Here is a 27,222-nt window from a genome sequence, read left to right on the forward strand (position 1 = left end):
AGAATTCCCGCATAATTTCAGTTCCTGACAGTGTTTCTCAACTGGTTGGACAACCAGAGGCAAAAAATCTGTCTGGACCTCTGCTGTCTCAAAATATTTGGAATAACCAGAGAGAACATAAAATGAGAGTCTTCTCACAGAATTTACAAATTAACTGCTGTGTGGCTTTTACGAGAACATGTTGAGAAAGTCACAATAGTTTGGCAGGCTTCCTCTTCTTTAACAAAGTCTAATTCCTTCATGTAGTTGAAAAAACCACATGGTGGATCAAAGTTCTGAAGTAGGACTGAGTTCTTCCTCAAGTTTTATATTTTTTGTGAACTTTTAGGGGAGAAAAAGGCTTTGTAATTCCCTTGGGTTTGAAAAGAAGTAACATCTGCTGGACTGTGAAACAACCTCCATCCTCCTTTTTTTGTTCCAAAGAGATGACATTACACTTCATGTGTAGTGTCCAAAAGTTACTCCAAAAGTTCCCAGGATAGAACATATGAAGACAGCCTGGTCAGAAAATCTAGAAACACTGCTGAATTCCTGGAAAAAATACCTATCTGATGAGTCTGTCAGTTTACAGATTTGGTATTCTATTTCCAAAGTAAAACAGGGTAAAAAACAACATCCTTTGGACATTTTTTAAGCCATTTAATGCTTCTCTGCTTCTGGTAGAGTTATTATTTTCCTTACTCTTTATATGTAGTAGGATTAATGAAGGAAAGTTGAAAAAAACCTGACTAATAAAGAACATATTTTCTTTGAATTTAGTTAAGCTTTAGTAAAGCCTAATGTTGCTCAATATTTTTTGCCTGTTCCAGCCCCAGCTGAAGACTATTTCTGTGGTCAGGTCTGTCTCATGCAAGAAGCTGAACAGGCAGTTTCTGCACTTTATTTAAATAGGGGTATGAGGTAACTTGGGATGGAGCGTTCCTTTGATTGCTACCTTCAGGACTTTTCTGCGGGAAAACCAAGGAGGCAAAATGGATTTTTACTGATGTAGTTTCAAAGGGGAGACAATGTCATAGAACACAGAATATTCTGAGATGAAGGGATCCTTCAGGCTCATCAAGTCCAAGCAATGTATTGCTGATAATATTGAGGCATCTGCATTCAAGTTTCTTGCAAAATTTTTTCTCCTTTCCCAACCCCATGCTGCTGAGTTTTGGGTTTGGTGGTTTCCTTCTCCCTAGTGGTCTGGAACAGGAGAGGCATAATGTCCTGAGCTAAGGAGCCTGTTGAAACTGGGAATGCTCCTTGGCCTCTGCTTCCACCTCCAACAGCACTGGCAGAGAAACGCTGTAGCCATAGTCCCTGCTGGCCACACTGCACTGAGCCCTTCTCAGTGGCCTGGTGGATCATCCAACTCCCAAAGGCTCTCAGGGAGCACCTCTGCAGAGCCTTTGGGCTGCAGGATGGGGCAGGGTCTGGGTGAATGCAGACCTAGTCACGCTGGATTTGACACAGCAGCCCAGATTGTGGCTCAGAGAACAGCTTCTTACACCAAAGTGGCTTCTCTGTGCCCAACAGGTTACAGAAACCACTTTGCCAAGGAAAAAAGCACTGCTCCTGACTATTGTATTACTAATTTTTCAGCAGGCATTACAGCTGCTACTGAAACTGGAAGGAATAGTTTGCTTCATCTGTGAGCTTTCTCGCTCCTAAGCCTTTCTATATGTGAGCAAAGCCAGGTTCTTCCACTGTCTCTGGAGGATTTTCTCCGTAATCCAGGCAAAGCTGAAGTTTTTCAACAATAGCTCTTCTTCACCCCATGGCCCTTCTCACATGTCTGCAGCTCACTGCAAAAGCCAAGAAGGGATCTGCAGGAATTTGGCCAGAGTGACTTTGCTCCTTTGCCAGTTTGAGCCCTGAGAAGCTGAGCAAAATGGAGCTCATCCCACCTTAAGGTTGTGTGAGTAATGCTATAGCAACAGCAAACAAATACAGTAAGGATGAAATTCCCTTTGCTGTGACGTCCTGCTGAAAGCAGGATGGGAAACAACAGAAGAGGAATAGCTAGCTCCCTGAAAACCAGCGTCAGCCTGTTGGCAACTATTTACTAGCATCTCCCTGTGGTGGGATTTGCATAGATACCTCTCTCCCAGAGCATGAATCTGAGCAAGAGGAAGCTGATAATTTCTTTCAGCTGCATTACTGACATGCCACTAATTGTTTCTAATGGCTGGTTGTGGCTTGTAGTTTTGTGGTTTTTTTTTTTTTTTTTTTTTTTTCTTTTTTTTTTTTTTCTGAAGACACAAAGCCCACAGCATCTGGAGTTCTTTGAATTGGTCTTGGTTCTCTGTCAGGCTTCAGTTTCTTACCCAAAAGTAGCTGGGCATCAGCTGAAGGGGCACTGTAACTGCCACAGATGCTCCAGCACTTTCCTTTGAACTGTTACTGTGCTAACAAGATCCAGCTGCTGTAGACTCAGAGGACTGCAAACTCATGCTTTTTTGTGTTTGGTTTTATCCTTCAGGTGACATGGATTGAACTTTCTGTCTGTCTTTTTTTTTTTCTGTCTCAACGACATAAATCTCTGATGCCACCTTTCTTGAGAATTGTACTTTAAGGGATTTTAAAAAGCAACCAGACAACTGAATAGTCTCTACTACATAAAAGGGTGAACTTGAACTTTGTCACTCTCCTCTCTCTTGGTAATAATTGGTATGGACATTTAAAGATATTTTACACCTTCTAAATGAAATGTTGTTTCCCATGTTTGTAAACATGAGCAGCTGGTAGTCCTCTTATTTACCCCTGTGTTTGCCAAGGGCAGCAGCCTTTGTCTCCTGCGTTCAGGAAGGGATGCTGGCCCCACCTTTGAAAGGGGCAAATACAAGCCAAATCAAAGAGGAGCAAAGACTCTTTACATACTTGGCAAGTGCTGGCAGGGGGCAGGGGCAGGGCTGGCAGAAGGAGGGCACTCCCGTGACAACGTCGCCAATGAAGCCATCCGGACACTGCTCGCAGTGCTGTCCTGTTGTGTTCCTCTGGCAGTCCTGCAGTGGAAAGAGACAGAACAGTGAAAGTTAAATGGAGGTGCTGCCTAATTTGGAAAAAGATCACTTAGCTGAAGACCTGGCCAAGCAGAAGAATGGCTGATGCCATACCTTGACCTTGCAAGGTATTGACAGATTTGGGCAAACAAGGTAATACAGCTGCAAATAAAAACACTATAAATGATCACAGTGCCCAGCAGCAAGGTGCTGTATAGGACAAAACAGACATATGAGGCTGGAAGGTGCTGGAGCAGAAGTGTCAGAGCTATTCAGGTATAGCTGCCAGCCCTGTTTGGAACCACATGTGCCAAAAGGGAAAAATCCCCTTTAATGACTGCAAAACTAAAGAAAAGGTATCTGCTGGTAAATATTGTCAACAGACTTGAGCCAAGACACAGGCTTCAGCAAGACTGCTTCTGGAAAAGAGCACAGGAAGCTGTCTCTACAGCTACTTTAGAAGAGTAGGAAGGATACAGAGAGGGTTTCCACTCTTGCAACTATGCAAGGAGTTTTGTAGTATCCCTGAATCAGAACTCTCCCATTACAGCAATTTTTATGGGCACAGTACAGATGTGAGCAGCTATGCCAGGCTTGAGACAGAAAGGAAATATATCCATGGCAGACCTATGTGGAGAACTGTATCAGTGCATGTTTGCTGTAGGTTTGGGCTAGCTTCTTTGATCCTTTCCTCTTCTGAGCTAATATCAAGGAAGATGGAAACTACATACTGACAGATGCGATTTCCTTCCCTGGGAAGATGATAATGCCTATAATAAAGAAGAAGACCTCTGAGTATATGAATAAGCATCAACTGATTCAGGAATCCCTCCTTCACTATCTGCTGAATAATGATGCAAATAAGCAAGGGGAATCAGAGGATGTAATCTATCACCACTTCCACAAAAAACCAAGTAAGTTGACAGGATACTTGAAAAAAAGTTTCTTTTGCCAACTGAAAGCTGACAGAGGGTAGGAATTCAGTGTAGAATATAACAGTAACTTTTCAGCATGGGAAGAGTCACTGGTCAGATCACCACCTAAGCCTTGGAACTGAGTTTTGTTCAGTATTCACCAGTGTCATACAGAGACAAAAAATGTAGGTCTGCTCAGCTGGGACAGAAAGGCAGGAGGGTGTGTTTGGGTTATGTATAATTCAAAAGTTTGTAAATAAGCTGAATGCAATACAATAGTTCACCCAAATTATGCAACACAAAAACTGAGGGGCAATGATTTGAAGAGGTACTTCCCGACACAGAACATAGACTTTGCTACTTTTTGCCAGGAGGCGAGACTACTTGCAGGGACAAAAAAGGGATTCCTTAGACAAATTAATGGGCAACGGATCTAAAAATGCATATTCCAAGAACTCAAGAGGTATGTACCCTGTGACACACTCTAATAGAGCAGTTGTGGCTGATGGTGGAGTATGAAACAGAGACTAGAAATGGGAACCAGTCTAGGTTCTCTCCTAGCCTAGACCTCCCATTGCCTCTGCTCGAGATCACACATGGGCTGCAGAGAAATCCAGTGGGGCCCTGCATGGGACCTCTTGTGCTACCTGGCCCAGGAGATAGGAACTGACAGGGAAGATGTGTGTGGGGTTTAGGAGTGCTCCAAATGGGAGGGAACTCCTTAGCCTGGGACAAGGGGCACCTTGGTGTCTCTGTGGCTGGAATATCTTCAACAGCCCTGGAGTGGGGTGAGGGAGATCAGCTAACCAACTGTTCACCTGTGGCAGCCCCTGCAGATTTGAACCTCACTTTCTTCTCCAAACATGGTGTGTTCTTTGGAGAGAGAGTATGAGAAGAGAGGAATGTGATTAGGGAAGACATTTAATGAAAATAAATAGTCAAGCTTCACTTGCACAGGCATTCCTAAATTAGTTTTGTATCCTCATGCTGTGACTTTGATTTAGTGGCAGAATTTTGTCCTGGCAACATGGATGTTTTTGGTTTTTCTTGTGAAAACACATCTGTTTTTTTTTTTTTTTTTTTTTTTTAATTTTTTTTTTTACCCAATATTCCTTATTTGAATTCCATAAAGGATCCCCAATTAGGACTCATTATTTATAGGCTCAGAACCATTTTGATTCTAAAGGACTTTGCTTGTCTTGCTTCCTGCATACTTTATAGTCATAGAGAACCCAGTGCCCAGAAATTATTCTTTGTGCAAGGCTGTCATTTGGCCAGAGAACTCTACAGCAAGTAGAATGTGATGAGAAAAGGAAAAAAAAAAAAATCAATATTTATTCCACAGATCTTTAACCAGATTAGCCATTAGTGGTTTTAGAGATAGAGGTGGTTTTACTTAGTCATATTTGCTGTCAGGAATAAAATATTTAGTCTATGGAAAACCAGAAGGTTATTTTAATTAAGACCCTCTAAAATGAGAGAATACTAGGAGAAAGTTTGCATAGGAGGAAGGGGAGGAGGAGGAGGAAAGAAGTGCACTAACCACGGGGCACGTGGTGAGAGCCAGAAGGCTAACGGAAGGCGAATAGAGTTTTAAAGATATTTTGCATTTGTTATTATCCAGTGTAAACATGATGTTAATGTACCCCCAGAGAGACAGGAGAGTGTGGGCACTGAGCACTTGTAGTGCTTGAGCCACCCTGTGTCTGAAGCACTGGCAGAGGCCTTGGGTGTGTTTGATTGTAGCCTTCACTCTGTTTGATCAAGTCACTTCACCTTGTTTGTACTCAGCTCACAACACATGGGTATTAACAAAGTAAATCTGCTACTGGTTTCCAAAGCTCAAATACGACTGCAATGAACATAGCAGGACAGCAAATGCTACTCCTCAAATCTGCACTTTTGTATCTAAACTGAAGGGAAGTAAAAAAGGGCTCTCTTACCACAAATACCCCATTATTTGAGTGCACATTTGTGGTTTTTCTCTGGTTAGTGATTACGTAAAAATGGCTTTTTCTTATTTAGCAAGACAGAACTTCTCTGTGTATTTAGAGCCATATTTTTACAGTGATAGAAAAGGTGTCCTTATATTTTATGTTCCATTATTTTGCATCTACAACTAAACTGCTGAGTGCATTAAGCCCAAGAAATCTATCTGAAGGTAGGGAGAACACCCTCCCTGCAGCTCATGAGTGATTCTCAGCATTGGGCGTGGTAGTTTGCAAAAAGTGCTTTGCTTCTCCGTGGATCATTCTGAGTGGATGATCAGTAGCAGTCTGGCTTCTAAAGGCTTCTAGATGAGTCTACAGCATGGAATCACTCATCCTTCAGTACACCAGCAGCTTGTCTGATGACAGAGTAGCTGGATTGTATTTGCCTGTGTAAGAAAATGTCTTAGCTGGTCCTACACCTCCTCTCTGGCACTCTCACTGGGTGCCAACAATCAGTGTGAGCATTTTGACCTGGCTCTTACTGTAATTACTAGTGCACACATGAAAAGAACATGGAATGGTGCTATGAGTGGGTGTGCATTGTTACTTGGAAATGATTGTCAGTGCTGAGCTCCTAGACCCATTTGATTTGAAGTAAAACTGGAATTACTGTTCTGAGAAGACAGAACACTTCATGTGATGCAGTTCTTCTCAGTACATACATTTGTGCAGAAATAATAATGAAAAGTTTGTTGATTCTTTTCAGGTAATAGTACCAGGAGAAGTTCCCCAGCACAAGACAGACATGTTTGTGAAAATTAACACAACTGAAAAACCGAGGCATGAATCTGCCCCAGCTTAATTTAGGAACCTGAACTTGCAAGAAAAGAGTTCATTCTGGTGGTCTTCAAAGGCACCAGCTTCATTAAATCTGCCATGTATGCAGTTTTAGGGAAATTACTTCAGCTGAGGGATAACAAAGCGCAATTTAGGCAGTCTGGATGTTCTCCATAGGAAATAGGTAGCAAGTTGGTTTTGGTTTTCTTTGTACCCTCTAAAATTGAAGAAAGGCAGGACCGGCCACAGAGTGGTGCAGAGTTACACACCTAATGCTTGATAGCATGGAGACACTCCAGGGGCAATCAAAAGTTAATACTCAGCCCTGCCTCTCGTAAGTTAGTACAACAACAACCCCCACCTCTCCAAAACCACAAATGAAATCCCCCAAAATAACAAGGTCTTAAATATTGTCTGTGAAATCTGGAAGGGTCCTCCAACTTTGACAATCCTACTACTTTGGAGATGAAAATGGTTATTGTTGCAATGTATTAGGAATTGTCTGTTTGTTTAGCTTTTTTCTCCCTTATTACTTGTCCTTCTGAGAAATAGTCTTTTAACAACTGTTAATGCAGTTGAGTCATATATGCTCTCATATCTGAGCTTACAGAACTGCATATCATAGCCTATCATGATATGCACATCAGAATTCATTGCTATCCCAAAATAATAATAATAAAAAACAGAGTGCATCAAAATTACTTGAAAGCCAAGTCATTTTTTACATGTTTTATCTTTTCCATCTATGAGGTTTAGGGTTTCAAGCTTTCTCTCTCCAGCCATTGTGGGTGAGATGCAGTACTAGTTTTCAGAATTTCATATGGGAGAAGGAGCTGAGGCACTTAAAGTAAACATAAAATATTGTGCAATTTTTCACTAAAGACACCTGTCTAAGCAAAAAAAAAAAAAAAAAAAAAAAAAGAAAAGAAAAAGAGAATAGCTGCATAACTAATTTCCTGATGTGGTTTGGGTCAAAATACCCCCTATATGTGAAAGTTTTGATTTATAGACCTTGTCCTGTATTAGTGAAGTGGGAGCTGATGCCTTGCCAAATGCACCTGGCCCACTGCTTTCTCAACCCATCACTTGGTGTAGCTAACTGTGACAAATGTGGCTGAGCAGGTGGGAGAGCAGCAGCAGCCCCTCCTTGCAGTCCTGGCCTGATTTCCTTCATGGAACTGGCTGTGCAGGAGAGGAAATGAAATGCTCACACATTGGGAATCACTGTTGCATGTTTTCAACAGTAAACTGGGTAGGACAACAAATACTAAGTTTAAACATTGCTAAGAGGGAGGGAAATACCTGAGAAAATGTGTTGACTGACGCTAATGTTTTTGAAAATTACTGCATACTAATACTGCATTCTGGTTAGATTTGCAAACATATGTCACCAATGCTGTATAGATATCTGCAGCCCATCTTTGCAGAAAGAAGCAGTGAGCTATAAGCAGCAAGGCTCTTTGTGAAGGCAGAAGCTGGGGAGTTTTGCTAGCTCCCTACTGCTTTTTGCTCATGCTTGATGGATGGTTGTAGATCCACTGGCAGTTCTCCAGACCAGCCTTGGCAACCATGTGGAACATATTATCCTCTTGGGCAGAACTGCCAAATCTGTTCCAACCTTTCCACTCAGCTGTAAACCCAAATGCTTAAACACAAATCACTTACATGACAATATGCTCTATTGTAAAAAAATTCCATAAAAGGCTGGAAAGGATACCGGTGGATTTATCCTCTCCACTGTTAGGATCATTTGGTCTTTCTTGTTCCAAAATGGCCACACTTATTTATTTATCTATTTATTTGTTTATGTATTTCCTTATGAGTATTTGAATGCCTTATATAAAGACCAATCAAATATATGGAATGAAATGATAACAAATTGCTTAGAAATTTCTAGGGAGACAACAAGAAATTTACCTTCACTTTCTGCTGTAATGCTTTCTTCAGACTTCCTTTGTTCTGTGTTTTCATGCATCAAGGAAGATCTAATCTCCATTAACAGTAGACACCTCATGTAAGACACTGATAACTCAGTCTAACAAAAATTTTGCCTGGATAAACAGCATGGTATTTTTAAAGAACTTTCAACCCTACAATCCATTTTGTTGTGTTCTTTTGGAGTCATTGCCATAATATATTGCAGGTACTTCAAGCAACTTGCTTTCCTAGACTGCAATCAAATTTTTAAGTACGGTAGAGCCCTGTGAGTTGCTACTACTTGCACAATCCTATGCAAGTGTGACAGTTCATGGCTTTAGAAAAGCTGTTTCACTTCCATATGCCACTCTTTTCAGAGGTGACCATCACAGCCCCTCTGATGATCAGTCATTTGAAGACCACTCCCACGTCTGAATTTTGAAATGTTGAGCCCTCAGTGGAGGTGCTCTAAAGAAATAGGTCAGCTATAGGTTGTTGTGGGGTGTGGTCTGGGGGATGGTGCAGGAGGTAAAGTGTTCCCTTCAGACTTCCTATCTTACTAGCAGCAAGACATGATGGGCTTTATGCAAGGGAAGTGCACATCCCTGGGTATGCAGATGGCCACTTGAATCTCTTGCAGTTTCACCCTGTTAACATCACACATATGCATGTTTCTAAAATCAAAATCTAAAGCCTAAAAAGAGACCTAATTTTCTTCTCATAGCCAGGATTGAGAAAATTGTGTTAAAATCCACAGTTCAAGATCAGCACAATGACTTGATGTTTCTTCCCCTACTGGCCTTGCATGCATCACCAGATAATGTATTTGAAATGAAGCATTATTTGACATCTCTCTTTGAATATATCATTAGTAGACCTTACGTTGTGCTGGCTATTCTTCTTCTAACACTTGGGTGATTTTCTGTCTTAACAAAATGGACTATGTGTCTCTTCAGTTTTAGTCACAGGATCATGTGACTGATTTCTGTACTGGTTTTATGTGGACATCTATGCAAGGAAGCCCCTGTCTGCAATAATTTCTTCTGTCTGGTTACCTAAGGAGATTGTTGATTCATTGACTGTGTCATTCAATAAACTTTTAATGACTCGTGGATTTGATTTGCACTCTATGAATAAGCTGAGAGAAGTTTTGAAACAGAACCCCAAGATATATATGTCAGCAGAAATTACAGATATGAGCACTCTACCTTAAGGCATCATTAAAAAGAGTTTAATTTTATTTGATTTTGAATTCAGGGCACAGGCCAGTAAAAATTTCATTAATTTGTATGCTGTGGGAACTACATTTGCCAAATTGATTTGAGGGATTTGCATAATATGATGGCCTCAGAGCATCATATGGGGCCCAACCCTTTTTTTTCATCCCTTTTGAAACAGAGTACTTTTTCCTTTTCATACTGTCTTGTCTATTTATTCAGGTCTTACAGCTTAGTTATTACTTAGACTATAAAACAATATCTACCAACCAAACACAGTGTTATTGTTGGTTTCACCTTATTATAGCTTCCAGAATTGTTAGCAGAGTTAACTTTACAAAGTGATGGATTTTTTAATGTTTAAATCATTCCATTATGTTGATAAATATGGAGATATAGAAAAATTTAACTTTGGGGAAGATCAGTTCTTCTACAGATTTGCTGCTAAAGATGGTTTGTATATATGGCTCAAGGTTAATGTAAGATGTGGTTATGGTGGAGAGTCCATAAATGATAAAACTTTAGAACGCTGTTGCATATTGGAAGCAGGGAGATAACAAGTTCATAATCATAGAAATGAGGATGACAACAATAATAATGTGGGATAAATACAGATTTAATTTTTAGCCACTCATTAAAAACTGACTGAATGCAGAAAAGCAGTCTAATTGTCAGGTGTGGTGGTTTCCACTGCAAGATTTATTGTAGTAGGTGACCTTAAAATTTGAGAATAGGGAGAATGGTGAGCTCCCATTCTCCCACTGAACACCCAAAAATAGAGATATTGACTCATTTCTTTTCCAGCAGGCTTTGGTCACATCCGTACATGTTCTTCTCCAGGAAAGGCTGTTTTGTCCACTGATTCTAATACAAGTCACATTACCAACCATCAAGTCACCTTTTCCTAAATTCAATTAATTCATTCATCTAAAGTGCTTCTTCCTGCTGTAATTCAAGTTACATTTTTCTCTCTCCAAGCTTTTCTTCTCCCAGGCTCTCAGTCACATTTTTTGCTGTTTTACTAATTTCATTAGTCTTCCAAACTTCTCCAGAAATTTCTTAATCTCCAGGAAGGTCCTGTTACTGCAGTCCTCATGAGCATCTCTGTTCCTGGTTTCTGCTATCAAACCTTTAAACCTCCTTTTCATTCTGCACTTTTCCTCTACCTTTCACTTTTATTTCACTTAAGCCTTTTCACTGTTCCTTTTTATTCAGAAGTAAATGACCTGAGCTTAATGGCTTTTAAAATCCTTCAGATAAGCTATCAAAGGGGTATTGGAACTCAAACAGTAATCTAGGGTTTAGCTTTTAGTTTTATTCCTTACTACCTTGTTGGTTCCAAGAGAAGAAACACCAATTAGGAATGTACATTTATTTTCAGATAATTTCTTCCCGATACTGTGAAATTTCTGGTTTTGTTTGTTTGTTTGTCTGGAACTCTTGACTTCACCCATATTTTTGTAGAAGACAGGAAACAGGTGTTCTGTTGTGTTTGTAACCTGAGGATATAATAATTTCCTACCTCATATATTCTACTCCAGAAGATCTCTGGTGACCAGAGTCATCAGAAGCAGATATGTGACAAGCTCTCTATCTTGTTCCCAAGTCTTCCATCAGAAGTTTCCCCTTGGCATCACTGTCACTTGATACTAAGGGGACAATGATCCCATGAGCCAAAAGCCTTGTGCATGCAAAAGAGAATAGCTGGGAATGCCTGGCAGTCTAAAACCACTTTTGAAAATTTAATATTAAAAAGTAAGCAAATATGTGTTCTGCAGAAACCAGCCAATTCTAAGCACATTACAATGGCCAAGCCATAGTAATTTTTCCTGTGCTGAACAGCTGCACAGTCTTCTTCCCACAGAAATAAAAATGGTAGGAAATATGCCATGGAACTTGATTTGATGTATTTGTATAACTGAAAACTTGATAGTGGTTGCAACAAAACAAAGTATGTGAATATTATGAGTCCATTTTATGAAGAGATAAACTGAGGGCAAAGGTTTATGACTTGTCAAAAGTAACACATGGCAAAGCAAGGGGTTCTGGGCTCTTACAAGCTATACTCTTTACAAGCCTGCAAAGAGTATAATAGTGCCTGGCTCTTGCTATGTGGTTTAAACACAATTAGCTTCCATCATTTTTTTAGTGTATTAGTGCCCTAATTGCCTGCTAGTATTTGGGATTAGTTTTACTGGGCTGATTTTTGCTCTGGGGCTACAAATGTTTGACTACTATTACTAACACACAACTTTCTGTATGAGGTGATTCTGAGTCAGATTGAACATATGGGAAATTGTAACAGTACCTTGGAATTCAACACACTCTTCCCCTGGTGTTTTGTTTCAACCTTCTCATGTTGTTCCTTGGCAGCAGGAGACTGCCATGCAGCTGAATTGCTCTGGGTAACACATGTATATACACTCACAGGGGTCACTCACCATTGTAAATTGTTTATATTATATACAGCACTGTATTCATAAAGGGGAGAAAGAAATGTGTTTGAATTTATACATTTTTTTTTCTCCAGAGGTATACAAAGCTCTTTCCATATTTCTGATGGACTAAAACTTTTCCACATGTTAACTGTCACAAATACTGCATGAGGGAACTGTTTTGAATCTGCAGAGATAATTTAAGTGAGAATTAATTTTGGCCAGGATAATTTATTACTGTATTGATCTTGGCCCTACTTATGATCCTTCTTCAGCAAAAAGCTCCTGTGGTACAGACACTGCTTTTGCATTATATTGAAACTGAGCATTGGTATTAAAAGTCAGACAATCAGAGAACAGAGGAATTCCTTACCACACAGATTCCAGATCCATCAAGGCATCTGTTTGCATTACCATTACAGTTGCAAGGAGAGCATTTTCCTGAGCTGGTACGATAAAATCCTTCTTGGCATCCCTACAATGAGGAAAAAAAAGTATTTTTTATTCATATGTAGCTGGAGAGTTAGGTTTGGTGAGAGGAGAGGAAAGCAAGGCTACAGCCATCAGGTCTCCCCAGAGCACACTGCACAACCCCATCATAGCAGACCACACACACTCTGCTGAATTTGAGTCTGTTCTTTCACTCTGTCCTGGTGCTTGGTTTTTTGCCTTGGAGTGTTAAAGCTGTCAGCATTCCTGCCTGTGTCCTGTCCCTGACAAGCTATGGGTGTGGAGCTGGCAGATTCTTACTGCATGTTGTACTAGAGGATGAGTTATAACACAAACCATAATCCTTAGTTGGTAAAGAAGGTGTATTTATAGGAAAGGAATAGCATTCACTGAAGAAAAGAAAAGAAAAGAAAAGAAAAGAAAAGAAAAGAAAAGAAAAGAAAAGAAAAGAAAAGAAAAGAAAAGAAAAGAAAAGAAAAGAAAAGAAAAGAGAAAACCTTTAGAAAATTTGCATCAAAGCTTTGATGTGATTTGGATGAATAACCTATGCGAAACAGAAACATACCTACAAAGATCAATGCCTTTTTGAATAAATGTGTGGCTTTGCCTGTTTATGTAATTTAGTAATTTTGATAATTTACCAGAGCTTACCAAAACGGAAGAGAAATTGCAAAGATCTGGATCACCTTCTTTTGAATAATAATTACAGCAATAATATAAGGAATCACAAACAAAGCTATTAAGGTGCCCTTCAAAGACTGAAAAATAAGAAGAAAATGAAAGTTTTTGTTGTGTTGTGTATAAATTCTTGTTCTTCACTGAGGAACTTTTCCCTCATTATGCAAAGCTGGTGAGACATACACAGGCTGACCTCATCAGCAAACTGTTAGCTCAGGTACCCTGTGTCACCCTGCTTATCCTGTCCAGTTTCCCTGTGCCGCATGTATTATGCTAGATTCATGAATTTTTGGATCCTAAATATCTCACTCTTGTCTAAGTCCTGCAATATTGTTGCAGAGCTGATATAAAGACACTGGCATGTAATTTAGTGCTCCAAAAATTATTTGCCACACCAGTGATTTGCCAGTAGTGATGTTTCTGCTATCACTTACAAACAGCATCCCTGAGGTGGCTGTCAGAGTTTATGGTATGCCAGACTGAAATATTTTTTGTGGCTCTCTGTACACGGCTCTCCGTGGCTCTTGAGGTCACCTACCCTTGAAAAAAGTGGGACAAGTGTAAAGTTCAAGTAACTTGAAGTTCAAGAAGGGTGTGTCTTGCATTTGTATGAGCTAAGAGGCTTCTTATTTTATTACACTGATCAAATCAGGATTAGCTTTTCTTTGTATCTTCCTATTCCTTATTTTCCTGGGTTGCCCTCAAATCAAGGATGAGGTATTTTTTTGCACTGTGCAGAAAAATATCTTAGCGCCTGTAGCTTCTCATGCCCAGCTAAGCTATGTCAGAACAGCAGGTATGCAGTACAAAATGCAGACCCACAGAGTGACACCTCCCTACCTGCAGAAACTGGCCTGTGAGCAGTAGTGCCAAATGTCCCTGCTGGTGGCTGGGGCTAGCCAGTCCTGGCCATGCTGTGGCCATGTCACTCCTGGGACCTGCACTCACATGTCTGCATTGGGCTGTAGTTGCAGCTGGGGGGGCTCTGGGTAGCAAGGGCCAGCAATCCTTGGCTGCGTGTTAACTTCCATTCCCAAGTGTGGCTAGGTCCAGCCAGACAAGCTGCTTGCTTGGAAAACAACATCTTAGGAGATGACTAACAGCAGGCTTTAAAAATGAGGTTTAGAGATTAATCATTAGTGCCATCTTATCCCAGAGAGCTCTGAGAAATGAACATAAATGGAAAACTCAGTTGCCTTTACCATTCTTGTGCACAGAATTTTATCTGGTTTGTTTTGGAAACGCTTTCTTTGATAATAGCTCCTAGGAGGCAAAGTCTTCAGACCACAGACTCTTTGGGACAGCAGAAATACTGTCTCTTTCTACTGCTTGTTTCTTTCAGTTGTTTAGTCTTTACACAGCGGTAGGACTGGCTCCCGCCAGACTAAGGATTGCAGCTCAATGATTACACCACACACTGTGGAAGGGAGACAGTTAGTTTCTAAATTGAAAACAGATTCTTGTCCCAATGTCTGCCTTTGCAATATTTCTTTCCACCCATACAGATCTAAAGCTTGTTATATTCTCTGATGAACAGAGCTGGTGGTGGGTGGTCCTAGCTGTGTTCCTCTAGTGTCTGCCCAAAATCTTTCTTGGTTTTGCAGGTCTAAGCAGAATGATTTTTTACTTATGATAGTGACTATGGACAATGGAAATGTAGGAATGCTTGTAAAGGTGTCTATGAAAATCCTTTAGTCAGCCATAATGATAAACTCATTTATGCTTCAACTGATGGTGTGCCTGCACTGCAGCCGTGAGAGAGTTTCCATGTAGTCCACACACCCAGCAGTAAGAAGTTAGTGCAGGTCAGAGCTTGTTGGTTTTAGTGTTAAGGGCAAGGGCTGCACAGACTTTGCTAAGGTCCACTGGGAATGAGTTTACCTCCTCTTATTAGTGGACACACTTCTGAGTTCCTTAAGACATCTGCCCCTCTTCAAAATGAGACGTGGGGAAGTCATCTGGGTGTTTTTTTTTCACAGCCTTTCCCCCCCATGTTATTCAATTAATCATAAAAAACTTGGGAGGTGCTGATGCTCACTATTTTGAAACAGTACTTTAAACCATGAGTTGCATCAATGTAAACCAGAAATGAGATATTGACAATAAATGGTATGAGGAATAAGGGAATGAAGGGAAAATGGGATCCAGATTTCCTTTGGGCTCTGAAGTTTACTCAGGCATTCTCAATTATTCTGATATATTTTTGTTGCTCCTTGCCCTACTAGTGATAATGGAGTGATTGGTTGGTTGTTCCAGAGTTTGAGCCAACATCATATTTATAAAAAGAAGTGTCAGTGTTGAGCTAATTGAGGGATTCAAATTGCTGAATGTTCTGGGAGCACAAAATTATTGCTCACAAAGCAGAAATAGGACTGGAACAAAATGGAAATACCCTTCCTGCAAAATAGTTATGTAGGCAATTGAGTGAGGAACATTTCCGTCCACTGTCTGTTTTTGAATGGTGAAGACAATTAGAAGGCCAAAATGTTAGGTCTGCATTAGCAATTATGTCTTCACAATTATTAGATATTTTATTTCCCTGAGGGACAAAGTTTGTTCCAGTTCAAGTTGAAAAGTCCAGTCCAATCTTGGCCTTGCTGATCTCCTGAAAATCTCTGCACCCATGGGACATTTATTCCCCTGCTCCCGCCCTGCATCTGGATTTAATGATTGCATTACTTAAAAACAAGAACCAGCTGCATGCTGAATGTGCTGGGGAGTCTGTCATAATTTTCTGCTTCTTCAGACCTTTCTGCTGGTCTGGGTGCAAGATGGGACTGAAGATAGAAGACAATTCACATACACAGAGTATGAATTTACTCCCATGTTATATTCAAGCAGTTCCATCATTTTCATTGTAGTTGTTCCTGATCTGCATCTGCAGAACCAGGTCCCCCATTCCTTTCCTGCTGCCAGCTCCCAGGAGTGGTGCAGCTGTGATGGGGTAGGTATATGCTCTCCTGGTTTGCTTTCCCCAAAAGAAGAGTGCTGTGCTGGTAACACACACTGAGCATTCTCTGTGGTCACATCTGCACTGGCCAGCTGAAGAAAGGCAAGGTGTGGTTTCAGGCCTTGATCTTGCTCCTTGACAGACTGTGGTTTTCCTCCCAGGCTCGGCTCAGAGAATGGCATCTGTTAGGATGTGCTCCCACGGGGCAGGTTTTATAGGGCTACCCTTCTCTGGGCAAGCACGGGGGGGGTGTTTCAGCACATGGACACAGGTTGTGTTATCCTGTTTGACTAGGAGATCCCAACACTGTTTTATTCTGTACTTCAGGTGTAGCTATTGACTCTCTCATCTAATGGTAAGAAAACATGGCATGTATCTTTAGTTAGAACTGGAACTAGTGACTTTTGAGTATATAAACACACAAAGGCTCTCTTCCACGATAAAAGACTCTGTTGGATCCACACCAGTGCTTGTTATTTCCAGAGTTTCCTCCCAAGTGCTGAGGTACACAAAAGCATGTGTATTCAAGGTTAAATGATCTGCATTTATAGACATTTAATGGACATTTTTCAGCTTGTGTTACATCCATGATACTATTTTCAGTCTTGGACCAGGAATCCCATCACATCTGGTCCAAAACAAGCCCAGAAGAAAAAGATGGTGCTGTCCTCCAGGACCATTGTAAAAGAGGAAACAGCTGGTGCACATGGGGAACTGCATCTAAGGAACAGCACTCAAAGTAGCTGCCATTGCACATCAGCTGCCAAGTCACTTCTAAGTTTAGTGCCAGAAGAGCCTTGTTTGTAGCTCCCAGCAGTTGTTATGGTCTTTGCTGCTAGAGAAGGAGTCCAAAGGTGTGCTTCCTTCCAGGTTTGAGAAGGGTCCTCAGGGAGGTACATGGATTTTTAGGCATGAGGCAAAGGTCAACCATTATGATATTACTTGGTAGAGTCTCAGTACTAGAGAGAAAGGTCTGGTCAGGATAGTAAAAGTGAACACAATCTGGGCACAGCTGAGACTGATGAACTCACAGGCTCATGATGAAATGAAAATTAACTGAACTAACATGATATCCCAGATCTATCTGCAAAAATACAAATAAGTTTTATCCTGTATTGCAAACACCATGTTTTGTGTAGAAGAGTGATTTTTGATGGCAAGAGGAAAAAATGCACATTTTCTTAGTTTCTGCCAGCCTCCATACGTTACCTCTTCATATGCCAAGAGGTTAGATAAATCACTCTAGAATAATTTATGATATGCTATTCAAGTCTCAGAAACTGTTCCTGATCATGTTCTTTTAGCCTTCAGTGGAAAAGAATACAATTCATTCTCATTACCTGTCATGTGGTTTTGCCCAAGTACATACACAGCTATCTCTGGTTAAGCTGACATACCACACTTTGTTTACTTTCTTTATATTGATGAAATTTTAATTTGCCATATAGTTTAATCTTGAAAATATATTTGTGCATTCCAGTTTTCATTTTTTGCAGTCTGATCTCTTCTGTAAAGGTTGTAAAAATGTTATAAAAAGACATAAACCAAAGGAAGTCATAGTTTGAGGAGTGTGAAATCTGGCCTGAGAGGCTATCTCTCAATCAAAACATTTATGGAGAACTGTGACACATATTGTAAATTATTTGAACAATAATGTTTATCACTTGACATTTATTGATTAACAGTTTTGGAACTGTAGGACCCTTAGAAGTCCCCATTGTCTCTTATGAAATGAAAGAAAAGAAAGAAGAAGAAAAGAAAACAAATTCTACTTGAACATTATGAAGCTCTACTTCAGAACACAGGGAAAAGTGTTGCTCCTCTGATATAACAGGCATCATATCAGCCATAGATACCTATAAAAGTAGGACACATGGATAATTTAAGTCCATGTTTTCAATGCATTGATGAAAACAATCAGACAAATTGAGTGGAGCAATGTCTCTTCTTGGCAGCTTCACATCAATGTGTAATGTTCATCCATCTGGAAGGAACAGTTTAGAAAAACAGAGGTTTTGGACTCAAAGTTATATCAAGTCTCTGGAACTCTGTATCTTTTACCATACAAAGATGAGTGAATACTCAAAACCACCTCCATTCATTTTAAAGTCTTTGTCTCTAAAGCAGAGACCAGTCTGCTGGAAGTACATGGCATTACCATGGAAACATCAGCACTCTGCTCCTTGAGGACATTTCCAAACTCAACCAAAGCATGCTTGCTTTTGTTTATTTGTCTTTATAGGCAGTATTTGAAACTGGCAGCTACAGTTCTGAGGCTTTTTTGAAGTTTGTTTGCTTAGGCCAACTTGAGATAAATAGCCTATTGCCCTTCCTAAAAATAAAGATGTTTTCCTGCTTGAATATCTCCAGTACTTTTATTTATGCAATTGTTTGTTAGAAATAGGAACATTAGAGAAACAAGTCTGAGAAAGCAGTCCTCTACTGTACATTTGATGTTATTTCAGTTTCTCTGGCTTCCTCAGAACAGGCAGGACTCTTTTCCAAAGAGATTGCTGGTTTTGATCACCTATAATAGGGACTTCACTTTCAATCCCCAGCCAAGAGCTCACAGAAATCTTGCCAAACATTCAGCACTCAGCAGGTCTCACCCAGCACGTCTGTGTGAGCCCTGAAGGCAGTCCCAGGCTGAAGCCCCGAGGAGCTCTGTGCCCCAGGTGCTGTGCTGAGCTAACACAGCTGTGGCCGTGCTGGTGCGAGGGTGTGCTGGCCTTGGCAGCTGCGTGCCTGTGTAGGGAGACTAAACTACAGCAAGCTGGGAGTCATCCACATGGAGACTTCCACAAGGGATGCCATGTGGCCAGAAGCCAGCTGGACACCCGCTGTATGGTTTGATTTCTTGTATACGGAAACATATCTAAATTTGGTCAGCTGTGCCTGCTGCTCTCTCCTAACAGCACAGAGGGGTGTGGAGGGCAGTTTGTGTGTAGGTGCCAGCTCTGTATACAAAGTCTGTGAGATAAAGCCTATTGCACATGTCAGATGTGCTGTGCCTTGTAGAAGTGCCCAGGCTACAACAGCTACACCACAGATCTGGCCAATATCGTTTAAACAGTCTTACAGTAAATGCCAACCAGAAGTATAAAGTCTCCTTAGAGTCTGTTCCACAAGTCAGTATGTTCAGGTAGAGAAAGTGGATGGATATAAAGGAAATCTTGATGTCTCATAGACCCAACCAATTCTCTACATATGTTGCAGGAAAGATCTAGCCTAGAAAGAAGAATGACCCCATTTTAAGGACACTTTCTGGGTCCTTCCAAAAGGCACACAAAAAATACTGCTTTGCCAAATTGGGATGTAAATATACAAAGTGTTTGAATCCGTGGACATCCTGTCTTAAAACCACTCTGGGCAGGCACAAAATCTATGGCTTATCGTGCTTGGAAATCATTAACTACAAAACTGTCTTCTTTACCTTGGACAGATATACAAATATGCTTCTGGTATTTCATTCATCAAAAGATACTGAGGACAGCAATGTGACTTTCACATCTGCTTTTCAGCTTGGGATATAATTGACTTCCAGTGCATTTAAACATGGATTTTTAAAATCCAGTCTTCCAGTTGTAGACTGATAGTAATTTGACTGCTTCTTGCTCTCTGGGAGCAAACTAATAGACATTTAAAATTCCTCAGGTCAAAGACGTTATTCATAAGCATAGACACAAGGATTTCGTTCTTTTTCAGCCTGCTGAGAAACTTTATGCAAACAAAAAGAGCTGTGATAACACTGCATCCCACTCTCCTGACCCTCCTGCCTTTGGTGACCTGCAGAAAAAGCCTCTCTCCCTTTGTTGCCAAAATATAAAATCCAGCAGATGGACAGAATGCACTGTGTGCAACTCCAGCTCGGTGTCAGCCTCTGTACTGGTGTGCAGCACACTCAGGAGCCCTGACTGTCTTATACAGCCAACATGCATTTTATTGATCACAGAAAAGGTGCTTAACTGCTGGAGGATAAATTTTGGGCTGAGAATTCAGTATGTGTAGGTTTTATGAGTATATTTTCACTGCGTGGGGTTCCAGAAGAGTGTGGGTACAAGGGGACGGACAAGAGTTAAGTGGGGGGAAAGGATATACTTATATTTGCTCTACAGGGCCCTGCTGCTGGCTGAGACATGCTGGTTTTTGCTGTGGTCCCAGAGGACTGGATGGACTTGCATTTTCACTAGAAAACCAGTGAGCTGCACTTGCTGCATAGGGTCAGCAGGCAGGAAAACCTGAGCCCATCAGGGGTTGAGTTTACCAGACTGATAAGGTGTTTATTAATTAATGTGCTTTGGTGCTCTTCACACCTAGACTTTTCCACATTTTTGGATGAAGATCTCAGTGGTGCCAGCTCACTAGTTCTTACTGAAAATGCTTTGGGACAAAATATTGACTATAGTGGAGAAACACTGCTAAGAAAATTTTGGGATGCATTTAAAGTTAGAACTATGCTGGTTTTATGTGTGCCCAGGAGACAGTACATATTTTACAGGTACATGTTCGATATCTGAGCAGTGTGCCTCAGCAGGTAATCCATCCTATTAATTTGGCCTCGCTAACCATGAAAGGCTGACTCATCACATTTATTAATTAGGAGATAAACAATTCACTGAACACCAGACGCTTCCAGATGCCTCTGGATGGTTCCTGATACCCATTTTCCAAAAGAGTAGGCCCATGAGAGATAACTGCATGAAAACAGTGCCCATAATATTATTTTTCTATTTTGAATATTATTTTTCTATTTTGAATATTGTTTGGCATTGCTCCTCTTCTTCACAGTTTTTGCTCTCATCTCTTTAACACGTGAACACCAAACTGTTCACAAGATTATCAGCAAAGTGCCATCAAAAAAAGCAAAGTAAAGCTATGCATTTTTTCACATAATACCCTGTAAGAAAGAAGCTTGAGACAGTGGTCTTTGCCTCTCAACAGCTGAAATGGTTGAGATAGCAGATGGCTGTATTGAAACACTTTGATTTTTATTGCTTCTCTAACAATGCCAACCATGGCAGGGGGGTTGGGATTACATGAACTTTAAGGTCCCTTCAAACTCTTAACATTCCATGACTCTATGATCTGAGGGATCCTGAAGTATATAACTCAGGGTAGAATTTGTCTAATTAAATTTTCTCTGCTTTGTTGTGTTCTGGTTTTTTGAGACACAAGGGAGAAATAATTTCTAGAAGGTGTCCTTGGCCTCTTTATATACGGGTACTTGACGACAGCTCTGATATGGTTCTGACTGTCATTCATACTGCTACCACATTTTTACAATAGTAACTATGCAGATGTTCATAACTTGTTTAATTTCTTCTAGATGTTGTGTTCCCAAACTTTGTATGGACTTGAATTTGCCAAAGTATATTTGTGCAGTTATAATTTCCTCAGAAGCACAGCGAGTACTTGTATCAATGAGGGGTTTGCTGCAGAGAGTATTTTCCAATAAGGCTGTTTGTATGTCGTGAGGCATTGATCAAATCCATGGCTCCTAAGTTTGTATTTATAGCTCACCCTAGCTTTTATTTATAGGTTACCTTTTAGTCTTGTCTATATTATATGTCTCTCTTGTTGGCAACAAAGCTTGAATATCGTTTAAACAGTCTTACAGTAAATGCCAACCAGATGAGATGATTGTTCATTGGCCCTTCTTGGGGGAGGCCTCGGTGCTTCTCCTGGGCTGTATCTATTAATGGAGCAACTGAACATTACACTGAAGGGTTTGGATCTCCACCTGCCCCCACTGGCTTTCACAGCCATTCTGTTGTTGCCCTGTTCTATATTCACGCTTGTGTCCTCCCTGTTCTGCTTTCCATTTATCCTCCTACTTCTCTTCTTCTATTTTTGCTATCCCTGCCTATCCCTGCACCTGGTCCCAGCCACTCACCCACTTTATTACATATGATTCACCTCTAATCTACAAGCACCTCCACAGCAATAGTTTCATTAAACTGTTCAAAATTAACTTAACAAAAAAATATTCCTTCTCACTGAACATCAAAGAAACTCATCACCTTGTTACTGTGCACGAGCTGCTCTCTTTCTCTAATTATGTTAATTAGAAAATGCATTCTTCTGCTCATGTCTTGTGTGACAATGAACATTACTCTTTCATTCAGTTCCTCATTCAGTAAAATGGAACAATGACCACAGCCACGCAGAATCACAGAACAGCTGAGGCTGGAAGGGACCTCTGGAGGTCAACTGGTCCAAGCAGGGCTGCCTAGAGCCAATTATCTGGGACTGTATCCAGATGTACCCAGTGTAACCCATGGCAGAGCACACAATGTAATGCCAGTGTCCCAAACGTACCCACTGTACCCAGCAGTGACACTCCTCCACAGCTTCATGTCTTTTAAGAGAACTGGTCAGAACCACCAGGAACACTGAACATTCCGATGTGACCAGACATTTCCTGTAGTTGTGTTTTCCTTGTTCCAGATGTCTGCAGTGAATGTAAAGCAGTTTCTGGACCCAAGACTTTTTTTAATGCAGTGCTGAAAGAATGTTTTCGGCCTTCAGCTAAACAGTCATAGTTTGAAGACATTTTGATATGTACACAGCACTGCTTGGCATTGTGCTGCCTTCCTCATTTTTCCCACAATTCTTTCTTAGGGCTAGACCTCACTCTTCTATTTGAGGGTGACTTTTATGAGTGATTTACTGCCAGAGCATACCAGATATATGAAAAGGATTAGTCAAAGACTATAGAGAGAAAGAACTACAGTTCAGTGATAAAATTTCCCATGAAAGCTTCAAAGTAACTTTGTATGGGAACTTTTCAGATATTTGAGGAAAATCTGTTTTTTTCATACAAGGAAGGAAACATGAATATGGAAAAATCTATTAGATATAGTTGTTTATTTAAAACATCACCTGTGGCATTTGTTTCTGTTAGATACAATGATTAAAGCATTTTTCTCTTATTAAAAAAATAGATTAAGAACAGGAGCTCTTACTCAAGGTACAAAGACCATTAATTCTGCTGGTAACTTCCCTTTATCTGTCCTATTATTTTCTCTTAATTTATTCCATGCATCTTCCTAGATCAAGTCTTGGCTAAGGAGGAAATTTCTGTAAGTTTTTCTAAGACTGAGGTAAACTATAACTAATTTTAAAAATAAAATGCCCTGGTGGTGCCCTTTCACAGCACTGTCATGGCTCACTCTAAGTTATCATTTGAAGAAATAAATGGCCTTTAAATTCCCAGACTGTGAGTAATAAATTCAAGATTGCCTTTGTACTTGAACATATAAATCCCTATGGAGTGACATTTCAGAAGGATCTTTGTCTTCCTCTGGAGAATGAGGCCCTCAGAAGTTAATAACTGACCTGTTGGCCAGACAAGTTCTACCATCAAAGTAATCATGGAGAGAGAGAGAAGTTCTGCTCTCCAACATGAGGTACCCCAAAATGTGCAGGCAAAAGTGGACATCTGCTCTGCAACTCTGCAATTTTATTTATTCTCTGTTGATTTTTTGCTAAATTTATCTGAGCTTTGAAGCCTTGCAAACTAGAGAATTAAAAACAAACAAGTTTGTTCACCAGCTTCCCCTAGGCCTCCAAGCTCTATTTATAATTTCTATAAGCCTTCATTACCTCTGGTCTACAGTATCAAATTCTTCTGAACAAGAAAGGTCACATTCTAACTATTATTACTGAAGAAATGAATTCAGTGTGTGACATCACAGCTAGACAGTTAATTACTGCATTTAATAGGACACTACAGCTGTTAGGGAACTGTCTGCATGCAAAAAGCCACTCTGTAGTATTTACCATTTCAAAGGCAGAAACCTCATGCAGATTAGCCATTTGCAATTTCAAATTTATTTTTAAAACTGTAAACAATCCTGAGAGGAACACATTTTTTAGCTTAGTCTCCAAATCAATGTTTATGATAGTTTTATAATAAGCACCCTGGTGTACTCCATTGAATCCCTATATTGTTCTTTTAAATTTGTGACATTGTTAACTGTGAAATATTTATTACTTCCAGTGTTCCATTGATGTTGTAAATTAGAAATTAACCAGAAGTTGGTGAAGAGATTTGGGCACAATGTTGGTAATCTTTTTTTATCCTCTTATCTTGACAGGTATCTCAGTTCTAATTGCATGTAATGAGACTGCAAACTAAAGCAATTGTTGCACACTAACAAGGTTTCTGTTTCATTATTTAAATTACAAATATAAAAGCAAATTCCTTCCTGCTTCAATTGTCATTCAGTAGAGCCCTCAAATATTTTTGCATATTGTTATTTTTAAATGAAATTCTCACATGAGATAGGTTTGATAAAAAAAAACACTATGAGTGCATTTGCTATAGATCTGGGCAAATTAATGGAGTGTTCTGGATAAGTGATGTGAAAGGCTCATTAAATCTGCAGCAGTGTATTTTTGCGAATCTGAATAATTAGAATCTTCAGACACCAAAACAACAAAAAACAAAGCAGTGATGCTGGTTGTGAACATATAATATTTTTCAGTAAATGAACTGCTTAATAAGTGGCGAAACAAATGAAGCATTATTTTCTGTTCCCAGTGTCCTTTCTGTCATCCCCTGTGCATGGATCTCAAGATTGTTCCTTTTGGCCTGCATTCCCAGTTATGCTCCCACCTGAGAGCACAGAGCTGGTCTGGAGCCAGGCAGACCCTGTCTGGCCAGTTTGCAGCTGCTAAAGAGTGTATCTGATGATTGAGTTTAGTCTGGTTTTCCAACTGTTGATGTGTTAAGCAGCAACTAAACACTAGAAGTTCTCCATCGTTTATATATAGAGAGGGGTTGAGCTCTGCTCAGAATTTACTGGAAAAGTTGTGAGTGCCTTAAGGGACACAGGACAAGACACCAACTTCAAAACTTTTTAACTTGAAAACTCCACTTGCTGACTTATCCATGACAATTTGGATTATTTATGTATTACCTGATGAGTTACCAACTCATCAGCCTCCAAAAGAGAAGTTTATTTCAGATGATAATAAAGGACATGTTATGAAGCTGGTGGACACCTTCTTCTCAAAGCTTAAGGTGCAAAGCTCAGATATCACTAAAACTGAAACTAGTAAGACTGAAAATAGTTACTACAATTCTTGATAAAATCTGGCTAGCAGGAAGACACAGAAAAAAAGTTACCTCAGTTTCTCCCTATGGCATGGTAGAGCTGGCAGTCAGAGAGAGAGTGGATAGGGCTAATTGCTCACGGGTAACCTCCAAACCAGTAAGCAAAGCAGAGAATGGTATGCAGCAAAAAATGGCAAGGAACCCTTTCCCCAGCCCACTGTCACTCTGTATTCTGGTTCCTTGGGTGGGCTTGTGTGTGCCTCCACTGCAGCAGTGACAGATTGATGGGGACTCCTGAAAACAAGAAACAGCTGAAAGCCAGATGGCTTTATGCAGAACAACAACATTATCTATTACCTTGACTAAGTAACTGTATTAAATTTTTTTAAAAATTTCCTGTGTTGAAAAAGTTTCCAGACTGTTATCCCTTCCCCAGTTCAAGTGGAAAACAAACTGCCATTCAGCAACGGAGATGGGGTTGGATCCAACATAAACATATCTCAGCTAGGCATTCTCCATAGAACTGCACAGTCATTTTTTCCATATACAGTGGGAAAGACAAAGCCTCTGCTTAAAAGGCATTCTCTGAAAAGGGGGAGGGCTAAAGTGTTTTAGCTGTCTGGAAGCTGGCTAAGAATCAGATATTAATACCAGTCTCTAATTTACTTATTAGTACTGCCACTGAGTAAAAAACGTACTCTTACAAGATGCTTGCTGTTGGAAATAGAAAATCTGCACTTGAAAGGGTATCTGGTTGATTTTCCTCTTTCAAAAAAAAGTTTATTCATTTTACAGGAAAAGGGATAAACCTGTGTTGTTTCCTCATTAACCACCCTCCACCCAGTCCCCACTTACATGAAATGTACATTCTGAGTCATCGAGCCTCCCAGATAAGTGAGACATAATCAGTTGACAAACCAAAGTCCCTGAGAGATTTACAGATAGAGATAAAAATTTTCAAGGGATGAAAAAGAAAAGTGGGCTTTAAAGCAAGTACTAATGTGTTTGTGGGACACTAATACTGAGAGGGTAAATTTCAAGCTTCAATTTCCTCCCTTCCAGATTTCTAGTATTTCCTGGTTTGATTTTACATCTCTTTGAAAGGTTGGAATCACAGCAGAGAGGAACATTGATCTGCTTGACCAATAGCCATAGCATCAATTAAAAGCCTGTTAGAAACCCAAGCCAATGTGAAAATCTTGAAAGATGAAGAGAAAGAGCTTTCATCCTTCTCTGCCTCCCAAGGGTAGCCCAGCTATTGGCAAGACAGCTGCTGGGGATGGCTGATGGGAACATCCCATGTTTCTGGGCAGTTCTCAGGCTTTCCCCCTGGATCGTCTTAGCACTTTGCAAATGTGTGGGAAGAGAGTAAGACAGCTCAGAATGGTTAATTATGCATGCCATACATTCAGGATGAAGCTGGGCAGAGGCTGTGCTCTGAAAGGAGAGAGGAAAAGCCAGGGCTGGGGAGAAGGGGTAACCTGCCTCTATCTCTCAATGCTTGTTTCATCATAGACACTGTCTGATAATGAAGAAATAAATTTTCTGTTAGCTCAAAGTGAGGAAAGAATCAATGTATCAAGAGAAAAGCAATTTCTTTTCCTATCCATCACAGAAATCCATCACCAAACACCCTGAATTAGCTGCTGCCTCAGATACCCTGTTGAACCTCTGCAGACTATCCTTGCCATTGACTGGAAATAGAGAGCCACAGAAAACCACAAACTTGCAAAAGGCTGAGCAGAGTACGCAAATTCCCTGACCTTACACCAAGTCTAGACCTCCAATACCTGCCCACATCCCCCTGAATGGATCTGAGCCAGGTGCTGATGCTCTGGAGACCTTGCC

The 27,222-nt window shown here is 40.3% G+C and overlaps 1 protein-coding gene across 2 annotated transcripts in view; it reads right to left on the reverse strand.

Annotated features, from left to right (window-relative positions):
* LAMA4 (laminin subunit alpha 4) overlaps window positions 1-27,222 on the reverse strand; it is a 100,503-nt gene that overhangs the window by 65,559 nt on the left and 7,722 nt on the right. For both annotated transcript variants that reach the window (XR_010358606.1, XM_064412963.1), the window contains exons 2-3: window positions 12,609-12,710; window positions 2,863-2,987 (exon numbers count right to left, since the gene is read on the reverse strand). Coding sequence is in view for 1 of the 2 variants with exons in the window: in XM_064412963.1 (XP_064269033.1) it covers window positions 2,863-2,987; window positions 12,609-12,710 (227 nt within the window). In the remaining variant the exon portion in view is untranslated. The remainder of the gene's footprint in view (window positions 1-2,862; window positions 2,988-12,608; window positions 12,711-27,222) is intronic.

This window comes from Passer domesticus, chromosome 3, assembly GCF_036417665.1.
Source record: "Passer domesticus isolate bPasDom1 chromosome 3, bPasDom1.hap1, whole genome shotgun sequence".
Classification (NCBI taxonomy): Eukaryota; Metazoa; Chordata; class Aves; order Passeriformes; family Passeridae; genus Passer; species Passer domesticus.